Source organism: Suhomyces tanzawaensis (genome assembly GCF_001661415.1).
Source record: "Suhomyces tanzawaensis NRRL Y-17324 unplaced genomic scaffold CANTAscaffold_6, whole genome shotgun sequence".
NCBI classification, from domain to species: Eukaryota; Fungi; Ascomycota; class Pichiomycetes; order Serinales; family Debaryomycetaceae; genus Suhomyces; species Suhomyces tanzawaensis.
Genome location: NW_017963641.1, coordinates 1,187,558 through 1,204,361, shown reverse-complemented (window position 1 = coordinate 1,204,361; position 16,804 = coordinate 1,187,558). Strand labels below are relative to the sequence as shown.

General features: G+C 44.5%; 5 protein-coding genes and 1 non-coding gene across 6 annotated transcripts; 3 read left to right on the top strand and 3 right to left on the bottom strand.

Annotated features, from left to right (window-relative positions):
- Positions 1–446: 446 nt before the first annotated feature.
- Positions 447–815, bottom strand: CANTADRAFT_36089 (uncharacterized protein; the record flags this gene model as incomplete). Its single annotated transcript, XM_020208664.1, has 1 exon — positions 447–815. A coding segment is annotated over one exon (369 nt), but the record flags the coding sequence as incomplete, so codon positions are not given.
- Positions 816–1,130: 315 nt separating this feature from the next.
- On the top strand, positions 1,131–2,336 carry CANTADRAFT_54667 (uncharacterized protein; the record flags this gene model as incomplete). Its single annotated transcript, XM_020210354.1, has 1 exon — positions 1,131–2,336. The coding sequence occupies one exon, from the start codon at positions 1,131–1,133 to the stop codon at positions 2,334–2,336; it is 1,206 nt and encodes a 401-aa protein (XP_020063334.1).
- A 640-nt stretch (positions 2,337–2,976) lies between these two features.
- On the bottom strand, positions 2,977–5,151 carry GSG1 (Gsg1p; the record flags this gene model as incomplete). The annotated part of the gene is made up of 2 exons (XM_020211845.1): positions 2,977–3,129; positions 3,172–5,151. 2 exons carry the CDS (start codon positions 5,149–5,151, stop codon positions 2,977–2,979), a joined length of 2,133 nt encoding a protein of 710 aa, XP_020063333.1.
- A 1,219-nt stretch (positions 5,152–6,370) lies between these two features.
- Positions 6,371–10,429, top strand: RAX2 (Rax2p; the record flags this gene model as incomplete). Its single annotated transcript, XM_020211844.1, has 1 exon — positions 6,371–10,429. One exon carries the CDS (start codon positions 6,371–6,373, stop codon positions 10,427–10,429), a length of 4,059 nt encoding a protein of 1,352 aa, XP_020063332.1.
- A 984-nt stretch (positions 10,430–11,413) lies between these two features.
- Positions 11,414–11,485, top strand: CANTADRAFT_t195. Its single transcript has one exon. It is a non-coding gene; the product is annotated as a tRNA-Trp (tRNA).
- Positions 11,486–11,661: 176 nt separating this feature from the next.
- On the bottom strand, positions 11,662–16,311 carry PEP1 (type I sorting receptor; the record flags this gene model as incomplete). The annotated part of the gene is made up of 1 exon (XM_020211843.1): positions 11,662–16,311. One exon carries the CDS (start codon positions 16,309–16,311, stop codon positions 11,662–11,664), a length of 4,650 nt encoding a protein of 1,549 aa, XP_020063331.1.
- Positions 16,312–16,804: the final 493 nt, after the last annotated feature.

Sequence of the window (16,804 nt, the reverse complement as noted above, 5' to 3'; positions counted from 1 at the left end):
GTAATTACGTGATTTAGGGTATAGATGATGCGGTAATGAACTGGAGCTAGAATAATTACGTGACTGGACATTTAATGTATTAATGGGTCTGCTGTAAGTTGGTGGCTTGAACTAATAGGACTTCTGATATATCGCGTGGGATGAATAATGTGAGATAGATAGATATATAAAATGAGATTGGCCCTAATAATGGTGGAATTATTTACAAGAATTCTGAATATTCCTTAGATTAAAATCCCAGACTCGAGGTAAGGTGATGATAGTTCAAATCTCGTGGTTACCATCATCAGATTAACTGTGGTATATACAAATCTCCTAAGTTACGACTCATAGCTAATAAGAATTTCAAATCCCTTTGCGATGTCTCCCAATAGTCACATTTGGCACTATCACAAGAACTTGCTTGTCTCAATTGGGGCTCTTCTTTCTCTCTCCCCTGTTGGTCTCTCAACCTGAGGCTCCACTGTCAAATGCACTTGAGCATCTAACTCCTCCTTCTCCGGCTTCACATTGTCGTTATCGAGCATCTTGAACCAGTTTTCTATCTGTTCATCGACCTCGATATCGTTCTCGCGCTGTTCTTTCGTCGAGAGTGTTTTGGCCAATTTGAGTTCTCTGGCAATGTCTACCTTCTCACCGTTCTTCAACTTGGCAATAACATCCTCCAAGATGCCAAACTTGGCTTCGTGGTTGCTTTTAATCTCTTCAAGAGCCCTTCTTCCTTTCATGACATCTACCACCACCGTCCCGAAAACAAAGGTGAGGAAGAGCGACTTGAACACGGGGGTTTTGAGAAGGTCTCTGAAAGTAGGACGGGAACATGCTGTCGTTGAGTATGCGCGAGCAGCCACAGGCCGTGCACGTATAAGTGTGGAAAACATGTTGATGAGCACCCTAGCCAAAGCCATTTTCACTTGATCTGATACTCGAGCACGTGAGTTTCGGCACGTGCCATTCTTCATCTGACCTATATTCACCTGACACGTACGATCCAACAGCAACATCACTTCCTCCCTACCACCGTGTCGACTGCCCCCACTGACGCGTACATTCTGGGCTGAACTGTGTAATTCTGCCTGCTCCACCGTTGTCCCTTCTTTTTCCGTCCGTCTGGCTCCTGTTCCCCCACCATGAAGATCCCCAAAGTCACCAGCATTCTTCTAGTGGTGCTAACGTCGCTTACCCTCCTCAACTTCGTGCTCAAGTACTACACCTACTTCGTGCTCATGGTGTCGTCATCCAAGACGTCTGCCAACGAGGTCAATTCCATTGCACAGGAAACGGGAGAGGTGCCTCATCCACACGAGCTCTACGTGCCACTATTGACATTCATACCCACCCGTTCTCCGGTTTTCACGCGTCCCTGGGTGTTGGTCACCAGCAGCTTCATTGAGGAGAACTTTGTCGGGCTAACTTTGAGCTTCATGCTCTTTTTCTATATGGGAAAGTACTTGGAAACCATGTGGGGCTCCAAAGAATTCACTGAGTTCATCATTTGCAACGTGATAATATCCAACGTGGCATTATTCATCTACTACAGCATTAAACTGGTGCTTTTTGACCCTGAGTCGTACGCAGTACCTCCTGTGGTGATCACAGCCCTGGCAATCAACATGGGGTTTTTTGTGGCTATCAAGCAGAGAATCCCCAACCACTACTTCCTTTTCTTCAAGGGCAACGTGCGGCTCAAGGTCACCTACATCCCGTTCATCTTGGTGTCGTTGGTGTTCGTGTTACTGCTTGTCAGCGAAGAATTCTTCATTTCCTTGCTCCTAAGCGGATTGGGTTTCTCCATAAGCTGGTCTTACTTGAGGTTCTTCAAGGCTGGCACCAACGAACGCCAATCGTACTTGCTCCCGTTCTCTCTCTCGCGAAAGAGGTCCAACAAATCTTCCCATCCTGTCAGAGCCTCTAGAGAAGGTTCCTCCAGCAGTGCATCCACAGCCTCTGCCTTACACCTCGATCACGGCCTGGTCAGAGGCGATCGCTCGGAGCAGTTCTCCTTATACACCTTTTTCCCCTACCCGTTGTCGATTCCAGTGAAATTGGTCAGCGGGCAAATATTCAACACCATGGTTCGCTACAAGTTCTTGAACAAGAAGGACTTCTACAATGAGCCTGAGGGTGTGGAGGATGCCCAGATGGAGGAGATCGATGCATTGCAAAACACTTTTCTTGGGGTGTCTTCGTTGAAAGGTGCTGGAAACGTAAGTGCCCTTCCACGAGCAGGAAGCTTCAATAGCCTCTGGAACTGGTTCAAGAGCGGCCCCAAGAAGGTGGGAATCAAAAGCAGCATGGAGAAGAGACGGAAGTTGGCATTGAAGGAGTTGGAGTAATAGAATCCTGCCATGTAAAGATATATTCGAAGGTACAGTCTGATTGTTCAACAATGGTAACATATCAGACGGAGTGAGGTTGGCCGAACGACGCCAACACATAGTATGGTGTGGTTCTATTTCCATACCAAGCTAAACATAATGCACATAGTTCACATGATTCGTATCATACTAAATAGAACAATTCAAACTGGCAAAAAAGTCTTCAGACAACTGAATATCCTTCCAGGTGACATAACGCAAACTATTAACAAACAGATTTATTCAACCATGCAGAGAATGGGTTTCTTTTCTAAATTTTACATTTCCAGCAGTTTATACAACTTCATCCTAGAAGTGACAGTTACGTTCAAATCTACTTTAACTATACTTGAATAGAATGACCTGCTTAAGTCCAACTTTTACGCATGTTGAACAAGCAATGGTCCGTCGAAATCCTGTCGAAAGACACATTTAAAGAACTGAAATTTACTCAATTCTTTTCGAGACTTCTGTAGTAATACACCGCCTTTCCAGGCTTATAGTGGTCTACTGAGTGTATATTAGTGCTATTCTAACAGAGCACCTTGCCTGGTGCTCATGATACGTTGTAGCAGTGTATTCTGATAAGTAAGTAGTTGATCTCCGGGAAATTGCCAACTTAGGAGCTGTGAGGATTTTTCTGGCTAGCAGGCAAATCATCCTCAACGGTGTCAACTGCTGTAGTTTCACTGGCATCTTCCGCGATGCTTTTGCGAATTTCCTCCGTGGCTGCTTTGCTTGTTACTTCGACGATTTCGGCGCTGGTATCCTCCTTGCGCTCACTAGTTTCGACTTCACTGCTATTATCATCCACCCCAAGTTCGCTGGCCCGGTTTTCTTTCATAAACCTCTTGATAAATCCTAGCAAAAGATCGCCACGGTCGTACCACTCCTCTCCTAGTTCGTCAATATCGTACACAAAACGAATGTTATTCATGAGATGCTGAATCTGGCCATAGTTCTTCAAGATGAGCCATTCTTTGATCGAAAGAAGATACCAGATTGCCGATTTTCTGTATCTCGACAAGCCAGTAGTTCCTTCGTTGATGGACGGTAACAATTTTTTGGGGTTCACGTAGAGTCCTTCTTCCTCGGGTTCGGGAGCATCGACTTGGTTATTCACCAATTTTCCCTCCTTCAACACAAGCAACCTCTGGTTATCTCCATTCAAGATCAAACACTTGCCACAACTGTACCCCAAGCGTTCGTACAAAATGGCTCGGATCACCTGTGAATCCTGATTGGAGGAAAGCAAGTGGGCATCATACTCACCAACGCTCTTGAGGAGGTACTTCTCAATTAAGTCCGTCCACCACCACGATATGCTGAAGGTGGTGCACATACACAAGAGAAGCTCGGTGACAATGGCTAAAGTCTTCAAGCTGTAAGTCTTGAGATTGAGCCTCGACTTGAAGGTGTAGGACAAATTATCAATATAAGGCTCCACGATGTCGTGTCTGATCTTCCTCAAGGTGTTCTTATCTGGGGGCGTGGGATTATTCGACACCTGCTGGGTCTGGGCCAAGAGGAGAGACACAATACACATTTCTTGGGTGGATGCAACGTAAACCCACGCCTTGTCGTTGGTGTAGTCCTTCTTAATTACGTCGTACGTCGAGTACGCGTACTTGAAGTCCTTGAGGATCAACGACCAGTCGGCAAGTTTCCGCACCGTTTGCTCGGGACTGGATTTGTAGTAGTAGTTCTCGGTATAGTTGAACGAAGACGAATTAGACGAGGACGGGCCTATCAGGTTCAACTCGCTATTGGAGTTGTTAAAGAACTTCTTGGAGGCAGAGAAAAACCGGCCTGTTATCGACTTTTTAGGCTGGAGAATCTGATCGTCCCACACTCGGATTTTGGATTGCATGTGAGGGATGAGGAATTTATTGATTAACTCGTAGATTCTGGCCCGCAAAACCGAGTCCAAGGACTTGGGAATGCAGATCTGGTTGGTGGGCGATGCCGACGATTGCTGGAGCGAGATTCGCTGGAGATCTTCCTCTATGGTGGAATTGTCTATGAGCGACACCTCGATGGTAGGCTCGTCTTGGCTATTGGTGTTGATGGGTATGCTGGTAGACAAGATGTTGAGGGTAGCCTTGATATCGTTCTGGAAAGCCACCACCTCGGAGTTCAGGAACTTGGTGGCGTCGTACATCACGAGGACGTGGATCAACAAGTCGTCGATCTGGAAGAAACGGGGGAAGTTATAGTTGCGAAACTCCACGATTGACTTGCGCAAGGTTTCAATGGTGTCTGCATCGAAGTCTACCACAAAGAGCTGGGCGATCGGGTGGTTGAACGTCTCAAATGGCACGATGTTGTTGGAGGTGATGATCTTGTTGAAGTACGTGAGATAGAGATCCTTATTGGAGTCTTGCGAAGAGCTCTCTCGCGACGAGTGGTTGAGAAACATCTCAAGCGAGCTGATGCTAAACAACTGGTCCAACTGCGCTTGCTTGACAGCATCGTTGGTGTCGGATCGCTTGGTGGCGTTAAACACCGTCAAAAGCTCGGGAAGCGACGGTTCGAACCGCACAGGAAAGCTGGGATACGCTTTCGTGATCAATTGGTTGTTGATGATCTTGAACGACTGATTCGGGACGGTGTACTTGGCGTTGTTGCCATACGGCTTGAGGATCTGGAGAGTGGAGATGTCGTCCAGGCCTAGGAAGGACTGCAAGAGGATGTCAGCATTGTAGGAGGCATGAACAGATATTAGAGGGGAGTATGTGTGGTGGAGGAGATGCTGCCTGGTGACGTAGGGGTCTACCCCTTTAGGATAGTCCATTATGGTGGTAAGGATGGCGGAGGAAGGATGTTATGGGTGGGGTCAGCTGATTGCGGTCACGTGAGTTATCTCGTGGAGCATCTGGAGACGACATTGATGCGTACACGACTCGTTGGGGCAGTGATCAGGACGAAACTGTCGAGGGAAAACACAAGGGGAGTCGACCAGGGTGCTGAATGGTGCCGAGGCATTCTCCTACGAGAGGGCGAAGTTCAAGATGCCGAGGAAGCGCGATAGCGAGGACTGAGAGCGATGAGAGAATTATCCTCCAAAGGCTCCGAGAATACCAGAGCATAACTAGACGCGAAATACCACTATGGGTTTCCGGTACACACTACAAGTATCCGCTAAATCACAGCACAGCCATGCCTACGAGCTACTGAACACCGTTTAATAATCGAAGTTTGGGTCACGTGACGTATCACGTGCTCTTTCTTGCCGCAGCCTGCGTGCTAGACGAAAGACTAACTATAAGGGTAGGCAATATTCGGCTATCGCATAAGCCCCAGGCGTGGTAGATACACGTCGGACCCAGGAACCACCTCTCTAGCCAGTACCACCAAACCTATTCGCCAACGACACACCCCAACAGCTATACTACTGGCAGTAAATCATCCTGCACACACACCGGTATCCACGCCTCGGCACGTGACCGATCTCGCACCCCTTCGGGCCAATTGTAAACACCCTGAAACACCAAATCTCCCGTCTCCGTACCCAACGCCCTGCTTTTGTTACCACCCTTAGCGACAGCTGCAAACCCCCGCCGTGCCGCACCGCTCCGCTCGAGCCCATCCTCGTCAACAAAATCCACAAAGCCGCGCCGCACGACTGGTTGTATCGCTCTGATTACATCTCACCACCATCCAGTCAGAACAACCACCACGTTTGTTTTTGCATTTGGCCCAGCCAGTCTTCTCTGCCACACTTGCGGCCACTCGTTACACGTCAGATCAGTCACTCACCCTCACCCTCGTTAGTCTATAAGAAGTTCCATTAAGTGAACTCACCCTCGTGAAGTCCACCACTCGTCTTCAGTGATATCTTACCCATCCGCTCAGTGAGCAGCTCAGTTAGAAGCTCAGTAAACTCACCCTCGTTAGTGATCTGTGAAAGGCGCAGTGAAAACATCCTCATTACCGCACTGAAATCACACCACTGGAGTTCAGTATCTCACCTGGTTAACCTCACCATCTCCCTGACCTAATCCGCCCACATCATGCATCTCGCCTCCATATTGGCCGTAGCGGCCGTGGCTTCAGCATTCACCCCCGTATCCCAGCCCAATCTCCAGTACTCACAGTTCGGCAACCAGATCGGGTTCTTTGGTGACTTCAACGCCATCTCCTTCTACTCCTACATCAATGCATCGGCCATCAACAATGCCAACTCCCAGAAACTATACCTCAGGGACGCCTCTGCCAACAACCAGGTCCAGCTAGCAGAACTCAACGGCAACATCGACCAGTTGGTCCCGTTGTCCTCGGACTCGGTAGTGCTAAATGGAAACTACTCGCAGATCAACGGCCAGTCGTTCTCAGGACCCGTCATAGTAAACATCTCCTCCCTCGACATCACCCCCATAATACCTTCCTCCTCGGGCAGAAACTCCAAGAGAGACGATGCCTTCAACGGCACAGTCTCCTCGGTTCTCGTGGATAATGGCCTCATCTACCTCGGAGGAAGCTTCCAATTCAACAACACCTACGGTGCCGCAATCTATGACACCGCCTCCAAGTCCCTCAAATCCACTCCCTTCCAGGGCTTCGGAGAAAACTCGGTGGTCAACGCCATCTCCAAGATCTACGACCCCTCCAACGAAGACCAAGGCTCCATCATCTTTGGCGGGAAATTCGATACCTTAGGTCTCAAGAATTTGCTTGTTCACAATTCCACCACCAACTCATCCAGATTGAACAATACTAATTCTACCAATACCTCTCTCATCAATGCTGAGCAGGTAATCTCTTTGAGGCATGGTATATTCTCAAATACCAACGGTGATGGCAGTGCTCCAGACTCGTCTCTTATTTGTCCTTTGAAATCAGTTGAATGGTCATTGAACCCCGGACAAGGTGGTCAATGGGCAGTGGAATTGCCTGACGAAATGAAGGGAATAACACCAACCAAAGCTCGTATTTACATTCCCCCTGGTCCTGACGGTACTAAGACATTCAGAATCTATTCCTACCCAAACAATGGTATCATGAATCTTTCGTATGTAAACCCCGAAAACAATGAGATTGAGTTCTGTGATGCCTGGTGCCCTTTGATCGCCTTGTCAGACTTAGAAGAGATCACTTCCAACAATGCAAAGAACAGCACAGACTTATCTGACGATGATACTGTCTATGTTGATGAAGACGGAAGTTATTCTATTTACTACGACCCGTCAACAAAAACTAAGGTCATGGGATACGGTGCAAACTATCAAGAATTTGCGTTCGAGAATGAAGTTGCTCTCAACAAAGTTGGAGTTACAGTTACTGATTGGTACGGTTCCAAAGGTACTCTTGGTGGATTCCAACTTTACCTGAACTCGATTATAGTTTATGGAAACAACTCCTTAAATGACCCTAATTGTGATGAAGAAAATCCTGGTGCGGTTGATAATGCTTCAGAAATTGAAGCAGGTAGCTTCCAATCGATTAAGGCATTGGCACCAAATGTGAGAGACAACGATTACTTGGTCTCCACTGATACCAATGCTAAGATAATTCTTTATCCAAACATCTCTTATTCCGGTGACTATTCTATCATCATGAACACACCTGGTTGTATTGATGACGATTCCTGTGCCAAGAGATCAATTGTGAATGTGACAGTTCTTGATAACGAAGGAAATCAATTGGCCACCCAGCTGATTTACCAGAATAATGATTACTACAAATTTGACTACTTGTATTATGGTCATTTGAACGGTACGAGTGAAAGCTCGGGCTCTAATAGAATTGAGATATCATACCAAGATGCTATCATCCCCGATACTCAAGACCCATGGGTTGTGGTTGACAAAGTTACTGCAAACATCGTGTCCCTTGATAAGTACTACGACAATAACAAAACAAATTCATCAACCAGAAGAAACTCCAGAAAGGGTGAATTAACATATATTACGTTAAACGGCTTATTTGAATATTCCTTAGCCAATTTTTCTGACTTTGATGAAACTTTGATTTCCTACACCCGCAATAATCAGACTATCATTAGTCCTAACAACACTTTCGTCGGGAACTCTTCTATCAACTTATTAAGTGGTCAATTATCAAATGAGACAGAAATAAATCAAATTCAACTACTCAATGGCTCAGACTCGAGATCTTTGATTTTATTAGGTTCTTTTGAATCTGACTCTAAAAACTTGACTTTATCTAACAACAATATGATAACACTTGATATTGGATCATACAATAGCACCAGCAATGAAACCGAAGCTACCATTAAGAGCAAGAGATCTTTAAACGCTCAAGTTCTTCACAAGCGTGCAGACTCCAGTGATATATTTGGAGCGAGCTTCAACAATACCATTAACAATGTTGTTGGGTACAATGGAGCCCAAGTATTCTTGGGTGGATTTGGCTTGAACAACAATGGTAATAATTCCGTGAACTTGAAGGATTTATCCAATAATAACCAGTCCACGTCGAGCATTAATAATTTTGCTTTATACTCGAATAATGAGTGGTATGGATTTGGAAACAATTTCGTGGATACTGAGTACAATCAATTTGCCAGTGTTTCAGTGGAAAACATTGAGTACTTGGTTTTCTCTGCTAATTCATCTAGTTTCAAGGTATGGAATAGCTCGAACTCATCTTGGGCAGATAATTCCAAATATCTGTTAAACATCTCCCAACTGGTTGATTTGAGCTCAGATCAGCAGATCCTTGGTGGTGGTTCCTTTAACATAATGGATTTTTACAGCATTGATCAAGCATATTCTTCTTCCAATGATTCATTTGCAAGTTATAATATCAGTATCGAAAGCACTAATTCTAAAATCACTAATACCTTCTACGTGAATAACTCATTGAGCGTTGTCAGTGGAGACTTCGAAGCTGATTCCATTACCAACTTGGGTTTCATCAATAATAATTCTACTGATAGAACTATCAGACAGTTACAAGGTTCGTTCGAATGGTCGGACGATGCCCAAATCCAAACTTTATATGTCGACAATGAGAATCACTACTTGTTTGTTGGGTTCAATGGATCTGTTAGGATTAATAACTCGAATAACTTGACCGGGTTAATAATTTATGATTTGCAAAACAACACCATTTCTAGTGTCCAACCATCAGCTCTTTCCAGCGACAATGATGACCTCAGAGTCAACAGTCTTGTCTTATACGATAAAGGACAGAAATTGTTAGTGGGAGGTAACTTCAACAAAGCAGGGTCGTTAGATTGTGTCAGCATGTGTATTTTTGATATCGAGAACACAAGATGGATCAATCCACAAAGTGACAACAACAATCAAACCGTTGCAGGTGAAATTACTGATGTCAAATTCTACCAGTCAAACTCGGTTTTGATCGGTGGTAACTTGACTTTGAATGGAGAGTTTGTGAATTTCTTGACATACAACTTCGACAACCAAGCTATTGCAACCAAAACTTCATTCAATAGTTTGGGATCTTCCAAACCCGTTCGCAAGTTCCTTATTAATGACCAGGATAACTCCAACTTGAATGGTAGAATGATTGCTTATGGTGATGGATTTATCTCCGGTTACGACGGTTCCAAGTGGAACGACATTGGAGACGGTATTAATTTCAATTCCAATACCCTGCTTAATGATGTCAAGTTATTATCAGTTGCTAAATCAGATACTGGTCGTAATGGTACTTATTTTGACAAGAGTAATGTCTTGGCTTTGGCTGGTAAGATTGATTTGAGAGATTATGGTTTGGTGAATGTTGCCTTGTTCAATGGCTCCACGTGGAGTCCATATGTTTACACCACCACGCCAAAGAACGAAATTGGAGAAATCCACTCACTCTTGATTTTGGACTCATTCAGATTCCAATCCTCGGATGATATCAACAACAAATCCAGCAAGTTGTCTAAGGGCAAGGTTGTTGGAATTTCGTTGGCATGTGCATTAGGATCTACCACGTTCTTGGGATTATTGTATATTATTCCATATTTTGCCCTTTTCAGAAAGCTGCTTGATGAAAATGGAATTAATCATCAAAGAATCCAGGAAAACGAAATGATGGACGCTGTGAATCCAGAGGATTTGTTCCATGAAATTGATCTTCAAAGAAACCATTAATGATAAACGATAACTATTACCATGCCTAATTGCCCAACGGCTGAAGAGGAACACTCAGCAATCTCGATACAATATATGGACTACTCCATAAAAACTTCTTTTCTTCTTCCGTATAGTTTTATAATGTCATTTCTAATAGACAGGTGTGTTAATAACTAAGAGTGGTACAATACCTACCGTGCAAAGAAGCGGTGATTAATTTTGCATAGAGGAGTCTAGATCAGTCTAGTTACGTTAGATTCATTTGTTTGTCTTACAACAATCTAGTAGGGGAGAGTATTTTTCTGTGGACGATTCTAATCAACACGTGGATAATTAGTGGAGTTGGCGGTTGGTTCAATCAATTGTATAGACTCAATCGTTCCCGATATTTTGGGCTAATCATAAATTTGTCAAGAGCTACAAGGTTCCACTTCAAGGGATCTCAAGTCACAACATAATCCTGCTCTTTTACCTTCCGTTGGGTCCCAAACACTCTAGGAAATCGAAAGAATTTGAAGTGTGTTTCTTCATGAAAGAGAATATCAGCATGTATACTCAATTCCGTTCTAAGGTTATGGGGAAATAAACTGTTTAGTGGAAGTTTCCCAACCCACTGAAGTATAATCTACCCAATTGTTTTTTTGCTAATGGGAAGTATATTATAATCTACTGACTATATACCTATTGCAATGGATAACACACCATTTTGGTCAAACCGTTATGATTTAAACTAAGAAAGTATGGTAGAAAAAACGGTGTAACTTCTTCAAGGAAATTACACAACTGCCGATGCAAACAACTCGTTTTGAATTTTTTTGAAGTGTAATAAAATTTTAAAAACACGGTCTGGGACATGAAGTACATAGCAGCCCACAAAGTTTCATGTTTCTATTTCATACAAAAGTGAGATACACTCTTAGAACCTCCATCGTGTGCGTGCGCCTATCAATTGTTCTCTCATATGTTTCATGATATCTGTAAAATTAATTTTTTCTCAAGGGTGATGCGGTGGCTCAATGGTAGAGCTTTCGACTCCAAATCGAAAGGTTGCAGGTTCAATTCCTGTCCGTGTCAATTCCTTTTTGCTTTTTGATATTCTCCTATATACCCTTTAGAAGTCAATACTTCATCAACGAATGTTTGTAATGGTTCCCGCAGTACAGAGGATGAGTACACTTTTGGTGCACTACATGTTATCAAATTCTAGTCGTTTATATATTGGCATTACCTATTGCTAAAATGGGAGATCTCTAATTGCTGTTAGCAGAGTTTGCAGTCTCAGGACTCTCATTGTCAGACTGGTCATCGATGTCAAAGAGTCTCGAGTCGGCACTATCCACATCCTCAGCAGCTTCATTCAAATCGTCTTGTGGCTCATTTGAATCTGGGAATTCCTGGGCCAAGCCAGAGTTCTCTTCGAGTTCATCTTCGTAGTTGTCATGGAAGCTCCCAAATAATTCTTCTTCCTCGTCGAAATCAGGCACTGACACATAGTTTCTGCGTCCTGGAGATCTTCTGAAGATCGCAGAAGTAAGCTTATCAAATAACACTCCATCGATTTTCCTCACAGTCTTGACGGTAGCAAACAACCCGGCAACCACAAAGATTCCACCCTTAACTATCTTGTTCACTACCTTGTCTATCTGGTCGTTTTCAATTGGCTGGAATTCGTCATCATCTAATCTGATCTGGCCAAATCTCTTGAATCCTCCATTCCTACGAATACCTCTGTCATAGACGAACCAGGTGGCAAAGAAGAAGACGAGTAGAGGTACAATGAACACTGCTAACAATTTGCCCCCACTCACTTCTTTGCCGTAGTGCTTGTTGAACTCGTTCTCTTTACCTGGACAAGCAATAGCATTCCATTTATCAAATTGTTTTCCACCCTCACAAGTGGATACTGGGATCTTTCTGTAACCGGTAGGTTCAAAGTACTCAAACGCGTTCTCCTTCTTGCAGAAATCTTCAAGACGGTCCGAAGGTGACAAACCCTTGACCAATTTACAAGTATCGTCAGTATCTCTGAAATAGTTGTAGTCACATTCATAATCTCTTCTTGAACAGGTACAGTTTCTGATCACCTTGAAGCCTTCGCCTAATGGCGCACTTCCAATGAAACAATCGGTGCTGCTTTCAATACGTCTCAAGTACCTTGCCTCGTGTCCGAACAAGCAGTTATCTGGCAGGTTAGGGTGGGAGGGGGTCCAGTATTCAAAATCGTCAGAATCTGGGTTGTCAAGGTCCAATTGACATTGTCTCTTGTAGAGCCCACTGAAATCGATTGAATACGACAATGTGGTAGACTTGTCACGCGTACCAAAGATCAAGAATTTCTTAGAAGTATCAGATGGGACGGTAGCCAACTCAATGACCTTGAGGGGTTCCTTGGCGAACTTGTAGTCATTCCAGGTTCTTCCTTCATCCAATGAATAATGCATTGTGTCAGTCTCTTCTGCACCATTGACCAATACTACAATAGTGCCTCTGTCTCCGTATTCCCACATGTAGTACCCTTTTCTAATTTCTCTCCAGGTGATACCACCATCTCTAGTCATGTAAGTGTTGATGTTTTCAGATTTTTGGAGAAACTCGCCAACATTACCCGAACCAATCATGAGACCGGTGGCCGAAGAGGACGAAAAGGTGTCCCTGTAATCTGGTCTCTCGGTGAATCCATGCAAGTTCAAAGAGCACTTGGACAAGGGCTGTCCAATACAATCATACTTGTCACCCTTTGCATCGACAGTTGGTGGGGTCAAATAGTTCCATTCACCTCCATCGTTATGTGTGATATGTGTCTTCAATTTCTTAGCACCACCTTCACTCACCACGGTGTTACTGATGATAACACCTTCTAATCCTTCAATTCTATCGTAGTCAACATATCCACGAGTGTCCCTGTTTACTTGTTCAAGCGAAGTAACATAGAAAGTACCATTTGAGTTCGACTTCAAAAGAGATCCGAATTCCTGACCATCTTTGTCGGAGGTTGTAACATGCATGAAGACGGCATTTGACTCGGAGCCCAAGACTGTGTAACCATAATTCGAGGTGACCTTGAGGTCCGCAGGGAAGTCGGCATCGGCAAAAGTTATACCATCAAGTGAAACCTTGGCATTTAAAGAGTACTTCAGAGTGTCCACAGTTGCAACCACAAAGAACCGACCAGTGATGGCATGGCCAACAATATGTTCATAGACCACCTTAGAATCCTTGAAAAAGTTGTTGGATGACTCCAAGTTCCATGCTCCACGCTGGTTGTCACCAACGGTGGTACAGAAAATCATGTTTTCGTTCTCATCATTCTGGTCTTGCAAATGAGGACCAACTATTTCACAGAATGACGCCTTCTTCTTCAATAAATTAAATGTCTCACCACCATCACGAGTAATGTAAGCTGCCACGCCCGATTTATCTTCCCCGTGCCAGATGAAAGTATCCGTGTCGGTTTTATGGAATGAAATGATGGCACCAGCTCTTGGTGGAGAAGGTGCATGGCGCCTTTTAAAAGTATTACCAGCATCAACAGATACATAAATAGTATCAGAATTGGTCATCAAGACTACCTGTCCTGGAACGAGACCCACAAAGAAACGGGTAATCTCATCTGCAACGGGAACCTTGGTAAATCCGGTACCTCCGTTGTTGGAAATATAAGCACGTCTGTCCATTGTGATCAAAACAATATTGTCCGGTCCAAATCCTTCACCCTCCTCCATGTACGCGTATTGCGCGATCGTGTGTTCGAACTTGAAGAGAGATGACTTAATTTCATGAGGAACAACTGAGTCATCGTTACCAGGCTTGCCAGGTTCTTCCAGTAATTCTGAACATTTGAACTTGTGTTCAGGGATGTCCACATTACCTTCACATTTGTTCAATACCTTCTTCTGAATAGATTTCAATTTCAATTCGCTAGATTTCAGGGTCTTGCATATCTCGTTGATCTTTTTGAGATCGGGAACACAGACATTCTTGTCCTTGTCTGAAGGTTTAAACTCAGGAGCACATTCAAAATCAGCCACTTCTGAACAGGTACATTTTTCTTCCACCGGTATAGGATTAAAGTACAACTTACTCTTGAAACAACGAGCATCCTGTTTTCTTCTAGAAAACTTTTCCGAGACTCCATTATAACAAAGTGGCTTTTCGTTTCCAACAACTCTTGCGAAGACATCCTCAAAGTCACTGTCTCCACATTTCTTACCATCAAACGCGTTCGAGAAATCAAATGAATACATCACATCAGAAAATTCATCGTCCATAGGGACATCTGGAGTTTTGTCAAACAATCCTGACACCACAAACTTCTGGGACGAGCCATCGATAGTTGTTATGAGGTTGGTAGGGAAAATCTTCTTCTCCACAGACTTTTTGGTCCAAGTTTTTCCTTGGTCCAAAGAGAAATAGTAGTCCAGAGTGCTCATTTCATTCTTTCCCACAAATGGCATTGCAAGGATTATATTACCTGCGTCACCAAACGAGAACAAGCAAGGCTCATCAATGGCACTTGACCAAGTAGCACCAAAGTCCCTGGACACCCAAGTAGTCATTTTACTCAAGTCTGTCAGTAATTTCTTTCCTTTGTTTCCCACGGCCATCAATATTCCAGGAGTGGGTCCTGTCACATAATTGCCCAGGCCATCTTCTTCAGTGGGTGACAAAAGATGAAGGGAACAACCATCAGAAACTTTGCAACTTTCATCGTCTATAATGGTCAAAGGACTCCAATCTATACCGTCATTGAATGAATATGACGATACGACGTCTCTGTCCAAGCCACCACCAATCAATAAGTCAAGTAAACTCTTATCTTTCTCACCTTCGTGGTCAGAAGGCTGAGCTGTGTTAGCCAACCACACACCGTGAATAGTCTGGACCTTTTGGATTGCATTTCCTTCAATATTTTCTAATCTCTTGGTGAACTTCAACCCAGTAGAGTCCGAAGCATACATCGTCGACAAAGAGAATTCATGCATAGACCGGGAGTAATCCATGACTGCAAGAACTAAAGAAGTTGGTGACGAATCCAAGAAGATCATGACACCATAGGAGAAGTCGATTTCAAGGTCTGCTTCTTGGAATTCATAAAGTTTAGTAGACACCAATAATGAGACCTTTGATTTTGTGTTGAACTTGTCATTTTGAACCACGGCAACTATGAAGTTCTTTTCAGCCCTCAATTCGATGATTTTACCAGATTTTGCCCTGCCGCTTTCCAAAAGATCGTTGCTCTTCTGGAAATAGTCGGAAGAGGCCCTCAAGACTGACTCCACGACGTGGCCAAAGGAGTTCAACTTGTTGTGCACACAGACAATAAGATTGTCCTTTGCAGTGGCCCAGTGGGCCACATTCTTTGTGTACTTACACATGGCAGCATCAATGCCCAATTTCTTGGGGTCGGATTTGAGTCCATCAGTGGAGTAGTAGATTTTCTGTTCACAGGTCTTGTCGAAGGCCGAGTGGTCATTGCAGAACCAGAACGACAACAAGATGTCGTCCAAGTATCCGTTGAAGTCGACGCTGGCACTGTGGACCTGGAGCTTGGAGTTGTAGTCGGGCAACTTGAACTTTTTCCACTTTTTTCCCTGGTCAGTGGTGATGTACTGCTCGTTTTTGGTGGTGAAAGCCAACGCCACGCGGTTGTCAATCGGATTGAATTCGAACGACTTGACGTGGTTGTCCTTGGTTTCCTTGACGGGTTTGAACGACTTTCCGTCGTCAAACGAGATCAAGAGCTTGTTATCTCGCAACAACAAGATGTTGGGAGAATCGTCGAAGTAGCGGAGGTCAGAGGCCACGGTCGAATCGGTGTGCATGGTCACCTTGGGCGAGTAGTCTGCCGTGGCGATTGCGAGGGTGGCTAGCACCACCCCCACGAAATGGGTTAGTCTCATGGCGACTATTCGTGGGTGTCAGACGGTCAATTGATGTTCAATTGGGACGAAAATTTGGTGGCGTTCGGGGTTTTGATCTTGGGGTCGGTTGCTGGCTCGATCAGCACGTTCACGGGGGGTAGACTATGGAGATCGATTGGCTGTAGGATCATGTAAGTGATTGCCACGTCGAATTGATAAGTAGCGCGGGTAGTGCGCAGAACGGTAGGAGGGATATGGTGAGGCAAATGCAAAAGGAGCCAGATCGGAGTGGTTGCCGATCGTACGGGCCACTGGCGGAAGCTACCCGCGAGGGCTACGAGAGTGAGCCACTAGTGAGAGCCACTAGCCGGGCCCCTAGTGTGGGCAGCATGGCTAGCGTGTGTGGTCTACGGAGTGGATATAGTGGGTATGGCCTTCCCAGCTGGCGAGCGTTGTATTAGACTAGAAACTGACTCCTATTGTGTGGTGCTATAATTAGCGACGCCAGGTGGGGATGGCTGTGGGCTGGCGG